The sequence below is a fragment of the Chelonoidis abingdonii genome, chromosome 1 (genome assembly GCF_003597395.2).
Source record: "Chelonoidis abingdonii isolate Lonesome George chromosome 1, CheloAbing_2.0, whole genome shotgun sequence".
NCBI lineage: Eukaryota > Metazoa > Chordata > Testudines > Testudinidae > Chelonoidis > Chelonoidis abingdonii.
Genome location: NC_133769.1, coordinates 249513925 through 249531676, shown reverse-complemented (window position 1 = coordinate 249531676; position 17752 = coordinate 249513925). Strand labels below are relative to the sequence as shown.

General features: G+C 42.5%; 1 protein-coding gene across 3 annotated transcripts in view; it reads left to right on the top strand.

The window, feature by feature from the left end:
- Nucleotides 1-11704: 11704 nt before the first annotated feature.
- Nucleotides 11705-17752, top strand: part of CNGA3 (cyclic nucleotide gated channel subunit alpha 3) — a 38678-nt gene continuing 32630 nt past the window's right edge. For all 3 annotated transcript variants that reach the window (XM_032805556.2, XM_032805555.2, XM_032805554.2), the window contains exon 1: nt 11705-11805. In XM_032805556.2, coding sequence (XP_032661447.1) covers nt 11705-11805 — 101 coding nt within the window. The remainder of the gene's footprint in view (nt 11806-17752) is intronic.

The following is a 17752-nucleotide window of genomic DNA, read 5'->3' as shown; positions in this document are numbered from 1 at the left end:
TTATAAAGAATGAGAATATTGCAGGGTTGATTTTCCACTGCTCTGTACCTTGTGTAGTCATTTACATCTCAGCAAAGTGGGTGTAAAGTGCTACCATTCTAATCTGAAAGTGGTTTATCTCCATTAAGCACTCACTTTGCCCAAATGTAAATGACTACACATGGTGCAAGGGAGTGGACAGTCAACCTACAGGAAGTAGAAAGGGGGCAGGGTCCTAACCCCTTGCCACTGAAATCAGTGGCAAAACTGGTAATGACTTTAGTGGAAGCAGGATCTCTTTCAGTGGTGTATACAGGTTACGGAGGTAGGAAGGTAGGAACGTATTTAGTCCTAGCACAGAGTAAACAGCATGAGTAAGTCCATCACTAATTACTTTGTATGAGGGTCATATTCTATCCTTTTTACCTGCATGATGGGACTTTCATTCTGTACTGCCGAGAGTAAATTACATTTACATTTTCAATTCTTTTAAAGGTTTTAGAACTCTAAAATACTGACCAAATCTCAAGAGAGAAAATGAAATATGGAAAACAGTCTCCTAAGTGTCACATAAGAATGTTGTATGTGTGTCATTAAACACATGAACCCTACATGTTTAAGAGCAAAAGTATCTCCTTGAAACAGAAGGATGATCAGTAGTGTATCAAAAGCTGTATGTTCTCTATACTACATATAAATGACTGAAATAATAGGATTTCTGATCAAATAATCTTCTTTTTTCTTACTAATTCAGTCATGAAGAGAAATATTTCCAATTATAACAACAAATTTATTTAAAAAAATGGAGCCAGATCATCAGCTGGTATAAATGGGCTTACCTCTATTGACTTCAAAGGAGCTATGCTATTTACCACTGACCCGTAATATTATTTAACTTAAAGTGGTATAGTCATCCCCACAGGCCTAATCTTATACAACTGTGTTCATGTGATTAGTCCTATTGATTTAAATGAGCCTATTCATGGGAGTAAGAATTACTTAAGGGAGTAAGGACTGCATGTCAGGAAGTTGTCTTTCATTTTCTAATACATAAGCATCATTATATACCTTTGCTGTAGCAAAGTGCATTTTGTAATAACTTGTGGCACAATTCTACATCCTTACTCATCTGAGTTGCTCTCACTCAAACTGTCATTGGAATATTTTCATGAATAATTGCTTATCAGAAGAAGTAAGGGTTTGCAGGATCAATCCCTATAATTAAGTTACTGGATATCTGATCATAGACTATTACAATTTTATTTTCTGTAATTTATTTATTTATTTGCTCTAGATTTTGATTAGGGTGACCAGATGTCCCGATTTTATAGGGATAGTCCCGATTTTTGGCTCCTGTTACCCCCCACCCCCGTCTCGATTTTTCACATTTGCTGTCTGGTCACACTAATTTTGACAAAGATGGTAGGTATTATGATTTTTCCATATTAGTTTTCTATGTGGTATACCTTTTTCACATACACCTCCACCCCGATATAACACGACCCAATAGAACATGAATTCTGATACAACGCAGTAAAGCAGTGCTCTGGCGGAGGGGTGGGGGGCTGCGCACTCTGGCAGATCAAAGCAAGTTCGATATAACACAGTTTCACCTATAACGCGGCAAGATTTTTTGGCTCTCAAGGACAGTGTTATATTGAGGTAGAGGTGTATTTTCTATTTTAATAGCCTTTCATAATAGGTATTAGCAGTGGTGACTGATTCTGTGAGATGATGAATGCCCTCAACTTTGATTGGGCTCAGAACTATTATATAATATAGGGTGGAATTTTCAGAAATAGCTAAGGGGCTTAGATGCACCAATTGATTTAGGTGCTTTTGAAAATCTCATGCTTAGTGTTGAGGATTGTTAATTAAATTAAAGGTGCTGTCTGGTCCTATATATAGCTGGAGGACTGGAGACTTCAGGGAATTTTTATGAAGCTTTCCAACTCAGTGTCTCTAGTTTACATGTAGCTCATGGGCTTGGTTCACCACTCCATTGAGCCAGTGGTATGCCAGTATGACTGTTGATTTCAGTGGAGTCACACCAGTCTAAATCCTAGTAATATAGTGATGAATCAGTGAAGCCCCATGCAGGTACTGGAAGGAAGTTGTTTCCATCTGATAGCTGGTTTCAGTCCAGTGTCTAGAGGACAGATATTCCCATAATCAAAATCATCATTACTTTACACTACATCATCATCACTACAAGAATTGTTATCCTGCTGGTTATTTAGGTTGGTAGTCACTGAAACATAAGAACGGCCTTACTGGGTCAGACCAATGGTCCATCTAGCTCAGTATCCTGTCTTCCAACAGTGGCCAGTGCCAGGTGCTTCAGAGGGAATGAACAAAACAGGTAGGTAATCATCAAATGATCCACCCCGTGTCACCCATGGCACACAGAGGCTAGGGATGCTTCAGAGCATGGTTTTGCATTTCTGCCCATCCTGGCTAATAGGTCCATCAATGGCTATCTTCCATGAACTTATCTAGTTCTTTTTTGTCTTGGCCTTCACAACATCCTCTGGCAAAGAGTTCCACAGGTTGACTGTGCGTTGTGTGAAGAAATGCTTCCTTTTGTTTGCTTTAAACCCACTGTCTATTAAGATATTACCATCTGATGGCTGCTCAGTCATATATGTTCAGTATTCAGTGAGATAGGTGTCTTATCACAATTGGCACAAATTGGCAGTCTCAGAGAGGCCAGGGAGTGAATGGACAGCTGAACAGACTTATTTCCTAATTTTAGAGGTGTTTTCTCCTGGCCACCTTCTGGCATTGCAGAGATTGTGGGAAATTTTTATATTATTTTTAGGAAAAATAGTCATTACTTGCTTTCCTTGCTCACTTTTGTTTTGTTACCAGCTGGGATTGGAGGGGTTAATTTCTTGCCTGAGACAGGGAACTGGGTAGGATGTAGGCAAGAGGCATATTGGTTGGTATGAATGAACTATTAAGCACTATTATCATATTTGTAGTGCCCTGCTCCACCTGGTTACCTCCTTTAATGCCAATTTGTTTACAGGTTTTGATGGACAGACCTGGGTTCTTCTGGATCCTGCCACCCACTTGGCAGGGTGTACCTGCTTTATTTTCTTCCCACGTGAATTTATGTGGCGGTGCCTCCATCCCTCTCACTCCTTCCTGACAAGGTCACCGGGGCAGTTTGGGAGGAAAATTCTAACCACGGGGTAACCCCCGCTTACTTGTTAAATAGTTGAATACTCCCAATACATACAATATATTCAACAAGTAATTTTATTAAACAGGAGATAAATATAACAAGATAAAGCACTATTCTCATGATCACCCAGTGCCCAGGCTGATAATATCCGTGAATTTCCCCAGTTGCATGACCTGACAGAGCAAATGGAAAATTAGTGAACCATTGGTACATATGCTTTGTTGGGGCCCTTGATGACCTATGACCATGTCTGTGCAGCAGTTAGCAGCATGGTGACTGGGTTCAGTACAGCCCAAAGGACTCACAGGTGGGATAAGGTGGGAAGTCCCTCCTCAGGGTTCATAGGCAGCAGGTAATAAAATCCCCAAACCTTGACCCCTTGGCTTGAGGACACAGTTCAGGGAGTAAGGGGTCTCCCAAACAATTCCCTTGACTAACTACAAGATAGTGCACTCAAACTCTGTGAATGATCCTCAGGTTTAGAGAGGACTCTAGAATCCTCAGTCAGTGCAACGGGGCTGCTGGTCACTGCTGGCAGGCATCCTCTTCATGCAGGAGTCAGACTGCTTCTGCTCCCAGGATTTCCCCATACCACTTAGGGGTGCAGGGCTCAAGGTACAGATTATGAAACTTTACTAAAATCCAAACTTTAGTCTCTCACCCTAGCATTCAGATACACTCATGGCAGGCAGCAGACCTGGACTAGCAGTCAGAGCATAACTGGCCGTGTGGTGACTGATACCCCATAGGGAGCTGGAAGGCTAACTTAGCCTGGCTGGGAGAAGTTTTCCCAGGAAAACTCTACAAACTGGGAGTCACCTAGGAGAAGGAAAGGGCCAAGCTGATGGACCTTGCTTTCAGGTCCTCAGAGGCCAGTTCTCAGGGGGAATCCTGCATGCTGGGAGTGGCTTAGGGGTGTGTGGACAGAGGTAAGGGGGCTGAGCATAGGCGCCGATTCCTTGGATGCTCTGGGGCTGGACCACCCACAGGGAAAAATTGGTAGGTGCTCAGCACCCACTGGCAGCTCCCTGCCCCCCTGCCCAGCTCACCTTCACCTCCTCCCCTGAGTGCACCGTCTTCCTGCTTTTCACCCCTGGCTCCCAGCGTTTGCACCGTGAAACAGCTGTTTCGCTTGGCTGGGAGGGAGGAGGGGGAATGCGGTTCACTTGGGGAAGAGGCGGGGATTTGGGGAAGGGGTCCAATAGGGGCAGGGACTTTGGGGAAGGGGTTGGAATGGGGAGGGGCAGGGACAGGGAAAGGGTGGAGTTGGGGCAGGGCCAAAGGCGGGGGGCATGAGCACTCACTTGTGCTGGGGAAAGTTGGAGCCTATGGGGCTGAGGCTGGGTCTACAGCTGGAGGTGGGGCCAGGGATGGAGCCTCAGGACCAAAGACCAGATATTAACTTCATGATTGTCAGCCAAGGAAGGCAGAACATATGAAAACAGCATGACTGTAACTTGAAACAAGACCAGAGGCATGAGCAGACTGGGTTAAGTAGATTGCTGCCCAGCGCAGTCAGAGAGATTTGAATCCTGGAAGTTTGGTCAAGTGGGACTGGTTGGGCTACCATCATGGACATATATATAAGCTTTGCCTTTCCACTCTAAACTAAAGACCCTACTTTAATAAATGCTGGCTTGTTTTGAAAAGGCTGTCCTGTGTCACTATGAATATCTGATGACTGTATGACTTCCAGGCAGGGTAATGGCCTATCTACTCTGGGAGTTATTCTAGACTTGCTATTCCTGATTGACTATTCCTGATTAACTCCATGTGTGGGTGTCCCTATTACGGAATAAGAGCACCTTATTCCAAATTACCTTTTTCTGCTTTGGCAGTGATTTAAGCTTTTGAAATAAGATACTCTTATTCCAGAATAAGAGTGTCCACACAAGTAGTTAATCAGGAAGAATTAATCAACTTTAAATTCACTCTCCCCCTTATTTCAGATTGATTTTAAAGTGTAAATAGCTCTGAATCTTTGACGAAGGTCTACACTCATTTTGGTCTGCTGGAGGTGCCACAGTGAGACAGCAGCGCTGCAGCCAAAGGGACCAATCCTGGAGTAGTGGAGTTGTGGGTCTCCCCTTTGCGAAAAATTGGAGGCTCAAGGCTAGCACTATCAGAGTACACTCAGACAGAATGTATAAAAATCAAAGGCACAATGTGCTCTGTGGATCTGTGCAAGGCATGGTCACAAGTTAATGTGGGGACCAGTGCACTTGTGTTAACTGTTCTGTGGCTAAATATAAAATGTTGATCTAAGATCCTGAGATAACATTTGTGTTGTCACAGCACTAAAGTCAGTCCCTAAGTATCTTCTAGGGCAGGGGTCAGCAACCTCAGGCATGCGGCTCCCCAGGGAAAGCCCCTGGTGGGCTGGGTCATTTTGGTTACCTGCCACTTCCCGCAGCCCCCATTGGCCTGGAGTAGCAAACCATGGCCAGTGGAAGCCACGATCGGATGAACCTGGGGACGTGGCAGCTAAACAAACCGGCCCAGCCTGCCAGGGTGCTTACCCTGGTGAACCGTGTGCCAGAGGTTGCTGACCCCTGTTCTAGAGATTTTCTACTTTATCCACAGAGATATGGTTACAATAAATCTATTTTTAAAAAGTATATAAGGTACATGAATAATGCATTTTCTGTTTGCACTTTCCTTGTTTGAGTTTTTTCATTATCTGCTCAGCTCTAGTGGATTGAACACAAGACTAGGAAACAAGAAATCCTGAGTTCTAGTCTCACGTTTTAAGTGCTGTGTAGTCTTGGTCAGGTCACTTAAATTCTCTTGGTCTCAGTTTTCCTATCTGGAAAATATGGATAGTAATATGTACTTGTACACAATATAGAGATGTTGTGAGGATTAATTAATGTTTGTATAGCAGTTTAAAGATATGGGCCAGGTCCTCACTGATGTTTCTTGGTATAAATCTATTTATTTCAATGAAACCTTACCAATTTACACTAGCTGAGATTTTGAGCCATAAATGTTAATTATAAATAATATTGCTGTGTTGTCTGTTTGGGGCAAGTGCTATTGGCACTTCCTTTTGCATTTTGGTACAGGAGGTGATTGCATACTATTACCAGAAAATCTATTGAACATTAAATACATTTCATTATTTTCTGGTGAAGAAAAAATAGCAAATATAGGCTCTGATATGGCACCATTAGAGTCAATGTGATCTTTGTCATTGACTTCAATGTAAGTAGGATTAATCCCACAATCAGCATTTATTTATATCTCCTAATAATTTTAGCAAATAAATAACAGCTTAGTAACAGTATTAAATCTTGATGAGTTGGAGAGCCTCTTCTTTATGAAATGGTACCAGAAAAAGCCATAAGAGAATAATGCCACAGCATGCTGATGTGCTGCAATGTTTGCATCATGAAGTTGCATCCCCACAATTCATGTAATAGTGTATTGTCATAATGCAAACATAGGAGAGCATTCTCAGGACTTCAGATCATGCAGGATGCTGCCAGGAAATGCTGCCAAATTTGTAGCTGCATGGAGCCTCTAGGAGCTGGCCTCCTACCAAGCTACTGAGTTATTTGTTACTCACACTCCAGCACCATGTCCCTCTGGGACAGATCACACTGCTTAACAATTAACCTCCATCTACTATTCATCTAACTCGCTCCAAAAGCACACACATCATTTCACATTATTTATCTCCCCTTAGTGGGACTGGTCCTCCCTGCTATCCTGCCCCACTGAGGCTGCACATACTAGAGTTTGGGGCAGGTTGTATACCGAATACATCTCTATCCCGATATAATTTGACCTGATATAACACGAATTCGGATATAACACGGTAAAGCAGTGCTCCAGGTGGGGTGGGGCTGTGCAGTCCAGCAGATCAAAGCAAGTTCGATATAACACGGTTTCACCTGTAACGCAGTAAGATTTTTAGTTCCTGAGGACAGTGTTAATATCGGGGTAGAAGTGTATTGAGTTTTGCAGTTGGGATTAATGGGTTCTGAAATGGGCTCCAACTTTACTTTTATATTTTTATGTCCCCACCTTTCTAAGGTGAACAGTTTCCATCTTTTCAATCTCATCATATTTTTTCATGACCTTGATCATTCTTGTCACTCTTCTCTGAACCCCTTTCTAGTTCTGAAATATCCTTTTTTGAGATCTGGTGACCAGGACAGCACACAGTTTTCCAGAGGAGGCTGCACAGCTGATTAATACTCTTTGCTTTCTGGTCAATTTTTGATTCATAACAATATTTTGCCTCTGACCCTGTGACTACTTAGCTTCTTTAGTAGCCTCTTGTGTTTGGAAGTCCTAAATAAATTATGTCAACTGATCCTTCTTTATCTACTACTTCATTGACAAGTTCATTCCTAAGAGATGAGTAAGAAATAATTTTCTGTTGAAGAAATCATGCTAACTTCAGGTGTTTGTTATTCTGTTTTTAATTGCTGTTTCAACCAATTTACCAGGTACATATGTACAGCTTACAGGTCCTGGATCACAGCCCTGTTTAAAATACAACATTTTGCTACCTTCCAATTTTTGGGTGGCTTTTCTTAATGAGATATTGTTTATTCTGAGCACTCTTAGATGCATACCCTCTTACGCTGTTGACTTATGAATTTTCAATTATGCTGACCATGACTTTGCAGCCAGTGTCGATGGACAAGTCATATTTGCCATCATGCCAACTGGGTGGTGATAAACAACTGCAAAGGCGTGGTCAGTGCCATGCTAGTTAACATAACTCCTGAAGATTGTATCCTAACTTGCTGTAATTTTTTAGTGAAGAGATCCTTAGAGATATGCATATCTCAATTCATTATTCATCCTGTTTTTCACACTTGCAGTATGGTCACCCTAATCCTGTCAGTCACCCCATCACCCTGTTTCCCCATCACCCATTTTTTAAAAAAATTAAACTAATGCAAAAATAAAAATGGGTTAGGAGTGCTGGAGGATGATAGGTGGATGAAAGGGTGTCAACTTAGTTTCCTTCTCTCCCCTGCAGTGTTCTCTGCTCTTGTACACTTTCTCTTGCTTAAAGAAAGTGGCTTAGCACTGAGAGCAAGGGGGCCAGAGAGAGCAGCGGAATCCAGGCAGCTGGCCACACTATGAGAGATGACTTTCCTAGAGCCTAGTACAGTGCAAGGAAATGAAAATGAATAGCAGGTGCTAAAGAGGCTGCAGGAGCAGATCATTAGCAGGAAGAAGCAATTGTTTCCTTCTCTCCCCTACTCTACCTCTTTGTCCAACAATTTGCCAGCAAACAGTCATGTTGTTTTGTTTTTAAATGGAGAGATTTTAGCTGAGACACCATGGCTTCTTCCTTGTTGCCCATCTGGAACTCATGACCCCACAGCTGAAAGTCATCATAGTGTGACAGAGCATAAATCACAGAATAGATCTGCAGATTTTAGTAAACCTAACTGTGAAGCAATCACTGATGACAAGAGGGTTCCTAAGGAGGAGGACATTTTCTCACCACCTGAAATTAACCACAAATTAACTTTGAGACATGACTGTTCCCAGAACTCTTGCAATTGAGACAAAGGAAATAATGTAACAAACAAAAATAATTTCAATTGTGTCTTCCTGTGTCTATCCATGATTCTGTGCATGCTTGTGTATGTATGCATATGTGTGCATGTGCATATATGCAAGAAGTGGTCAAACACAAAAAGTGATTTATGAATATTTTCATAATGGTGAGTTATTTATGGGGTCATATTTTTTGTTTAATTTGGTGATTATTCAGCTGGCTAGTTAATTTATGAAAATATGTGAATCCTGAAGGTTTGATAATTTTAGCATAACCTCTTCTGAAAAGTCATACTGAGAATGCATTATTTGCTGTTCATTAGTGATTAATGTTTCCGGAAGCAGAAGCAATATAATATGACTTAGGTGACCAAACACATATCAGGAATAATATAAAGTGAAGTGAACAGTTGAGGTGAGCATTAGTAAGCAACTGATTGTCTGAAATGCTTTGAACAAAACATTTGGTTACTGTTTATGAATATCTAATAGAGTCATAGAAGTCAGGTTGACAAATGGTTTGTGAACAGATGAGATAAATTTGTCAGATAATTTATTCAGTTAAAATTTCTACTAATATTTACATGTATGTTGGCATAAAACTATCTCACCTGCACTCTATGAATGAATTCCCATGAATTATTGGAACGTCTAAAATTTCAAATCTCTGAGTAGATTCAAACAGCCCCCACATTATTGTTTCTGTGTTTTAAAGCAATCAGCAGATTTTTTCTCTTGCAAAAATCACATTGGCCAAGTGTTCCAGGATGTACAAGATTCATACTGGAATGGTGGCGAGGGGATGGCCAGGAGGCCATGGCCCCACCACTTCTTACTGGCCCTAAGGGCAAGCGACTGGGGAGAGGGGGCAGAGAGGAGCAAATGGGGGTGGGGGCTTGGGGGGAAGAGGCAGCATTGGACTGGGGCCTTAGGAAAAGAGGCAGTGCGGGGGCGGGGTGTCAGTGGGAACGGGCTGGGCGTGGGTTCAGGTGACTGTGCCCCCCCTCCACACTTTTAGGGCACTTCTGCCACTCCTGATAGAGCTAGAAATGGGATGTTTACATTAGCGAAGGGAGAGATTGCCAGGTTTCCAATAGGACACACAGGAGTGATTTCTAGACCTGCAAGAGCCTGTGATGTCAAAATTTAAATATGTGGCAATTTTACATTTAGAGGTATGTTAGGTCACTTTTGAAGTTCTGCATGACTCCCTCTAAGCATAACTAAGGCATCTGGCTTTACAAGAGGAGGGATACATAAATAGACTCAATCATGGTTTTTGAAACTCTTTAAAACTTTTGTAAAATAGCAATACTGTAAGATCTGTGGCACATACGTAATATATTATGGAGAGGTGTAATATAGAGATTCTACTGGATCTCATTCACTTTGCCACTTGTGAACAATGTAGCAATTCTTGAGTCCTACCAATTAAAACTTTATACCACACCATCAAGTGTTTCATGATTATAGGCAGCTCAGGCAGTGCGTCCTGTAGTTAAAGTTGCCTAACATGTTCCGTTATAAGACCCTAACTTCTGTTGCTTATAACTTTGCCAAACTGTTTGGGCATGTTGGGTGTCTGCCTATGGCTGATTTTTCGAAGTTCCTGCTGAATTGGTTCACCTGTTTCTAAGAACAAGAAAAGTGGTGTTTTGTCCACATTAAAAACATTACAAGTTTCATTGAGAAACTGTAGATCCTCCATGCTTTGGAGCAAGGGCTTGACATTGGGCAGTGGGGCAGTTGTATCAGGGATATGCCTTTTGCCATTCCTGCTATAATTTGTCCAGGGGTGAAAGTAATTGGGGACAGATACTGGTATGGGGGGGTGGCTCTGGGCCCTGGAAGGGGCGGGGCCTCGGGCAGAAGAGGCGGGGCTTGGGGTCAGCATCCCCAGCCAGGCTGCCCGAGGCTCCTTTGTTGATTTAAAGGGCCTGGAGCTCTGGATGTCAATGCCCCAGGCCCTTTTAAATCACTAGCCCCAGGGCAGCTGCTCCCTTTGCCCCTCCTCTGCCCGTCAGCAGCCAGGGGTGGGGAGGGGAGGGGAAGGGGTAGGAACATTAAAGCGCTGCTGGGTCCTTTGCCACAGCAGTGCTTTAGCACATTCCCCCTGCCCTCCGCAACAGAGAACCATCCTTAAAGTGCTGCTGCTGCAGTGCTTTAATGTTCCTGCCCCTTTTGCCTCCCGTTGGGGGATCTGCTGGTAAGGTCTGTACCTGCAGGGCAGCTGACCGGGGGAAGAGGCTGCAGCACTTTAAGGATAGTCCTTTGCCACGGCAGCGCTTTAATGATTTTCAATGGGAATTAGGTGCCTAAATACCTTTGAGGATTGGGGTCTAAGACACTACAGTGAGAGCACCATGGAAAGGCCCAGGAGGAAATGAATAATTTTTCATTCAGTTTTGGGTTTGGATTGTGAACAGTAAATTATGAGTCATGCCACACGTTTAATGATGAAGATAAAAAGAAATATTGACTGGCTACCCATCAGTGAGCACTGTCCATCCTGTGCATTGAATGAGATGGGGGTCCTGTGAAAAAAATAATATGTGAGCATGTAATTAAAGACTGTCATAATGAACAGAGGGGCCAAATTCAGATTGCACAAGTAATCTTAATTCAGGTATATAACTTTTTGCAACCTAAATGTTTCTTTAACAAGATTTTTTAATGTAATTTTATTATATAAAATATGTCTGTCAGTGACTTTTGTAGAAGCTAGAGCGTAGAAAGGTCTATTAAATTATCTAGTCCTTTTCTCTGCCAATGCAGAATTATTCTTTGTTGACATTCACTAATGTTTTGCCCTGTCTAGTTTAAATGTACCGTGTAATGTTCACATTACATTTATAAATATCACTGGCCATTTTACAAACTATTAATAGAGTTTTCTTTTCTAATAAATCACTTTTTAAATATTTAACACGTTAGCTCCATTGCAGTCTTTACAATATGTTATTTTTGTGTTTTAGCTGTCACTTGGATGCTGATATGTAAAGCAAAATGGCTAAAATCAACACCCAGCATTCCTACCCTGCTGTGCACAGGCTGTCTATTAGGACCACTGATGAAGACATTGAAAGAATTGAAAATGGCTTTAGCAGGTAATATGTCCCTTTCTTCACAGTCAAGACGACAGAAATTACTGCATGTACATTGTGGCACGACTGTAGTGCTATGCATTATGGGAATGCTTGCCCACACAGTCTTTGACCCAGTGAAGTTAACTGAATTTCAACTGTTAGTAGCTGTGATGAGCAAAAGGCACAATAGGAAAGCTACTATCACTTCTGCTGCTGGAGCTAAATCCTGCATTCCTTGGGTCACAATACTGTTCACTTCAGTGGGAAGTATAAGTGTCAAGGAAAACCAAATCCCATTCACAGAATACTCCTCAAATTTTTGGGCTCTGTACTGGGATGAGTTGAAAGGGTTAGAGGAGAAGGGATCCTTTCTCTATGCCAATCTACTGCTTCTCCCAGTGGAATGGCTGTTGAATCTGCATAGTTGCAAATCCACTAGCTCTAGTTATAGGTCATCTCTCAATCCTCCCTGCAGTCTGGTGCAAAAGAAGCCCCTTACAGGGCTGTGGGCTCATAGGAGTGGTATGTTGTTTTGCGGGCTCCTCATATCTTCCTCCCATACAGTGGAATTGTACCAGCTACGTTTGCACTCAGGGCTCTCTGTGGGCATGGGTAGACTCGGAGAATGCATGGTGTATATAATGTATAAGCAAATGAGTTAATGTGTTATAACACACCACTCATTTTCCCAATTCAGATGAGCCCCATGCCTGTAGGGTGGGGAGGGAGAGTAGGATTTACCCTGAATGTTCTGCAGTGCATTTACAGCAGTGAAAAATATGGCTTGGTTTGTTCTTGAGGATGCACACTGTCTCAGTCAAGCTTACCTCTTTTTAGGGGCAACCACTGTAGGGTGTTTATTATTTGTGCTCTAAGACTGGAGAAATGTATTAGCTTGACTGGGTTTGGTTGTGTGAATAATGGGTGTGGGGTGTTGAGTAACCAGAAGAGAGCCTGGAAACACCCTTTTTGGGTCCACTGACTTTTCCTTTTGTATAGAGTGGGCACCTTCTTCCTGAACATAGGCTATATATGGCTGTTCATAGCTGCATAATGAAAGTGGAGTTGCCTTTATTTCATTCAGAGTGGCCTGTTTGACCTAGCGATACTGCACAGTGTCCTCACTTGGGAAGATCTGCAGCCACCATGACTGTAGATCTTAGCACGGGTTTGCATCTGTGTACAGTGACACTGCTGCAAAAGAGAGAAAATGTGGCTGAAGGCAAGGGTGAGTCTTTCCTTCTTTCCTCCGTGTCCTTTTACTAAAGGATAGCAGTGATCGACAGTCTGCAGAACGAAATTACTATGCAGCTGTGAGTGCATTTGTCTAAAGGTTTAAATGTAAAACCGAGTCACTGCTTTCAGTGTCAATAGCTGTCATAATTAAGTCTTTACCTCAGATAATGTGGCTTAAATATACATGTCTACCACATGAATTACACTCTCTCAACATGAGAGTAATCCTGGAAAAGCATTTGTTTCAAACATTCTGTTTGCTCTGGCCAATATTAATGACAAGAATTACAGATCAGCAAAAAAGATCTAATTTCCCTTTAAAAGAGATGACATATTAAAGGTAATTGGATTAGATATTCTTGTGTGAGAGTGAGAGAGAGAGCGAGAGAGAAAGCTAGAGAGAGAGAGAAGAGTTGTTAGATGATTTCTAGAAAATATAAAATGCCTTTGTAACTTCAATCAGCAGCCTGAAATGATACACACTCAGTGAGATATACTGGTATTTATCAAGAGACAACATAGTTTGGCTTAGTCAGGCTGTGAGTAAGAATGTAATTCTAAGCAACGAGACAAACTTGTGAATTTTTTGATAATACTGAAGCACTCCATGAAGCTCATGCAATTTTTTGCAAAAATGTTACCAATGTGATTGAAATGAAAACAGGAAATATAGCTTATAACCTACATGTTTGTAAAAATTTTCAGGAAGTTTGGAATTGTTTAAAGAGAGTAGGTGAATGGAGAACTTTGGAAGTTCATGTGTTGTAATGCATTGTTTCATATGTTGTCTTTCACAAATTGCAAAAGGTGGTTCTTATCCCCAAACCCACATTAAGGCTTTTGTTATAAACCATGAGTCATTATCATAGATAAGTGGAAATCCACATTTCCGGTTCCTTATGTCTCTCATTCTCCAGTTTGAGGAGATAGGAGGGGAATTAGAGTCCCTGAAGCATACTAGAGAGATGGAGGACTAAGAGGACTAAAAGAATACTTTTTAAGAAAATGAAAACTGAGATTTTCATATAATAACAGTTCTACAAGAGTTAGGGCTTTAAGTTAAACATCAAATGTAGTGAGAATTATCAGTACTGGCAAGAGGGGTAGTCTCTGCCCCACACAATGTACAGTGGCAGCCTTTTCTCTAACTTGTGGGTGTGATTGAGAGCGAAAGTGTGCTACCAACCTAGTCCACTGTACCAAAAAACTCTAGCTCTGATTTTTAAAATCCAGCCTCCCATAATGTATGGGTGTGGTTGACATAACAGGGATATCAAACTAGCTGATATGGAGGCACAATCGGGTAGTTAGATGTCTAAATGGTATCAGTTGCTCAAAAGGGGCCATTAAAAATTGGGTCAGAACCTTGAAGTGTTTCCATTAAATCAAACTGTCTTTTACAGGTGAAAGTGATTTTATTTCATTTTGCTCAAAGGCCAAATAAGTGCAAAAGCAAATTTAGGGCCAGATTAGGGGTAGGCCTTCCATGGATTTATAAAGAGGGTAAGGTGAAGCCTCCATACCTGCACTTCCTATGCATGGACCAGGGTACGAATTGTGTAGGGCTAGCTCTGCCAGATATCCAGAAGGGATGGGAGGAGGCTGAAGCTAGATATGGACAACTGTAGATGAGCTTGCAGACTTCACCCCTTGAAGGGTGGAGCAGCAGCTGCCTATACCACTGATTCTCTCAGAGGCCTGGTCTACACTGATGGAAGAGAGCGTCCATCAACACGGCTAACTTTGTTCAGGGCAGTGGTGTTCCTACACTGACAGAAACATCCCTTCTGTAAGTGCTTCTATGCTAAGGGGCTATGCCAGCATAGTTATGCCAACACAGTCTCCGTAGTGTAGACGTACCCTGAGGCACAGAGCCATAGTTCCCCCTGTGGGGGTGTGGCTTTTCACCATGCCTAATATGGTTTGGGCCTAAAAGGTGCAATTTAACTCAGAAGAGTTTTTGTTTTTTAACCTATTATCTTTTGTTCAGTGACTCCATAGTCGCCTCTCATATTGATTTTACACCAGTGTAACCTGTTGGCTCAATATTGACAATAATAATATTACAGTGGTAACTGGAGGCCCTTATCAGGATTGTGCCTGGCACTGTGTAAAACAAAAAAGACACAGTTCTTGCACTGAAGAGTTTGCAGCTAAACACCGATCCTGCAGCTGGCTCCTGTAAACTGACCTTTGTGCCTGCATAAAGCCAGTTGCAGGATCTGATTCTAGGAGGACAAGCAGCATTCAAAGAGCATGGGAGAGAAAAATCAGGAAAATACTAGTTTATATACATCTTTGTGTTTGTATAGGCAATGGAGTTCATTTTAGATTTACTCTTGATTGACACTTTTATAAGTGTGTGGAATCAAGTTTAATTTCTTCTCAGTTACTTCTCTGTGACGTTGGAATGACACTTCCAGAAACAAAGATATCTGATAATTTCGTAAAAAAAAGTAAATCCAGTTGCAAATGTATAGAACCCTGTAGATGGGCCAGACTCACCCCCCACAGCGCCTCCTGCTGGTTGCTTCTGGGAATTAGCTCAGTTCCAACTGCAGAGCAACCTCTGCAGGCCAGTGATCCACCTGTCCTCTGCTGGCCCCTGGGTCCCTGCCTGGACCCAGTGCCCCTTTAACTGGGTATGCCCCCTCCCAGGGGAGCCCTCACCCCACTATCCCCACATTGCCTCAGTATTGGCTACTGCCCAGTCATTGTCTAGCCCTCACACCCTGGGGCAGACTGCAGTATCAGCCACTCATCATAGGCAAAGGTGTTTTGGACTGGCTGCCTTTACCCACCCTCCTGCTGCCCCTCTGCAAGCCCAGTACCTCAGAGGCCTAGAACCAGCTCTCAGCCTGGGGAGTTGCTGGCCTAGGGCTTCCCAGCTCCTAAGGCCTTTCCCCAGCCCTGCCTACCTCTAGGTCCCCTGGGTGAGCTCCCAAGCAGCCAGGCCAGTCTCCCTCTCTAGTCAGAGAGAGACTGTCCTGGCCTTCTGGCTTCCCTGCCTCTTATAGGGGCCTGCTGGGCCTGATTGGAGCATGGCCACAGCTGAGCCCACTTTCCCCAATCAGCCCAGGCTTTGGGCCCCAGCCTACAGGCTGCTTTCTCCAGGCCCAGCCCCCTTCCCAGGGCTGCTTTTAACCCCTGCAGGGCAGGAGCAGGGATCCACCCTGCTACAAACCCATTTCTGTGAATGTGGAATGTCATCACTTCAGTACAGTCTTCTCACGAGCGTTCTGTTTTTCCTAAGCTACAAGTGCACATTATACATGCCTACAGAGCATATATTTATTGATAAAATAAGCTCAACTGCAAAAAGTTTTAGGGCATGTATACACAGCTTAATACGGTAAGCGACCTTTGTAAAACAAAAGTCAAGCACCAAGAACAAAACAGACGGCCTCCCAAAATACAATGACACAGCCATTTACCCACCCAGCACCAGTCCCTTAGCCAAAGCCTGAGGAAAGAGCTGGGCCTTGTTCCTTTTCCTGAAGTTAAGCAGATTCTGGCTCAGATGGAGCAGCTGAGGAAGTAAATTCTGGAGTCAAGGACCCTACACTAAGAATACCTGGTCATGAGGAGAGCGTGGGGGGGGAGGGAGGGGCGCTAACGGAATATCTCCTGAGTCAATGGAAGAGTCTTTCCATTGATTTCAGTGAGCACTAGGTTGGATTCTAGGTGATTAAATCTGGTGACTGTTAGCTTGAGTGTGCCAGCTGATCTTAACTAGGTTGAAAGTTGATCATTCAAATAGCCAGGACTCAAACTTTACAGCTTTATAGATCAAAATCAACACCCAGACTTAAATACAAAGCTCATGCAGCTGATGAAGAGCTGGTTAATATGTTCCCTGTAGCTAACACTAGCAACTAGATGGGTAGTTGCGTGCTCCCCAGTTGATTCTTCAGAGTCTCAAGGGCTCTATTGAAGTGCAAAATGTGATTATATTATACATGTTTAAGCCATTTCAAGCACGTGGGGGGAGGGGGACAATAGACTCCGGATTTTCAGTTTCTGAGTGAGCTACATTGTACTGAAGAGGCAACCATGGATCAGAAGGCCTCTCACAATAGATATGTATCTTGCAGAGTGGGACTTTGTCAGCCGCTTACTTCACTCCTTATCTAACACCAGCAAGTATTAAGTTTAGGGCTGTCAAGTGATTAAATAATGAATCATGATTAATCATGCGATTAGTCGCGCTGTTAAACAATCATAGAATACCATTTATTTAAATATTTGTGGATGTTTTCTACATTTTAAAATATATTGATTTCAGTTACAACACAGAATACAACACAGTGTACAGTACTCATTTTATATTTATTTTGATTACAAATATTTGCACTGTAAAAAACAAATAGTATTTTTCAATTCATGTAATACAAGTACTGTACTGCAATCTCTTTATCATGAAAGTTGAATGTAAAATGTAAAATTATGTACAACCCGCCCACCCCCGCATTCAAAAATAAAACAATGGAAAACTTTAGAGCCTAGGAAACCACTCAGTCCTACTTCTTGTTCAGCCAATTGCTCAGACAAACAAGTTTGTTTATATTTGCAGGAGATAATGTTGCCCGCTTCTTGTTTACAGTGTCACCTGAGACCGAGAACAGACATTCGCGTAGCACCATTGTAGTCAGCGTCACAAGATATTTACATGCCAGATGTGCTAAAGATTCATATGTCACTTGATGCTTCAACCATCACTCCAGAGGACATG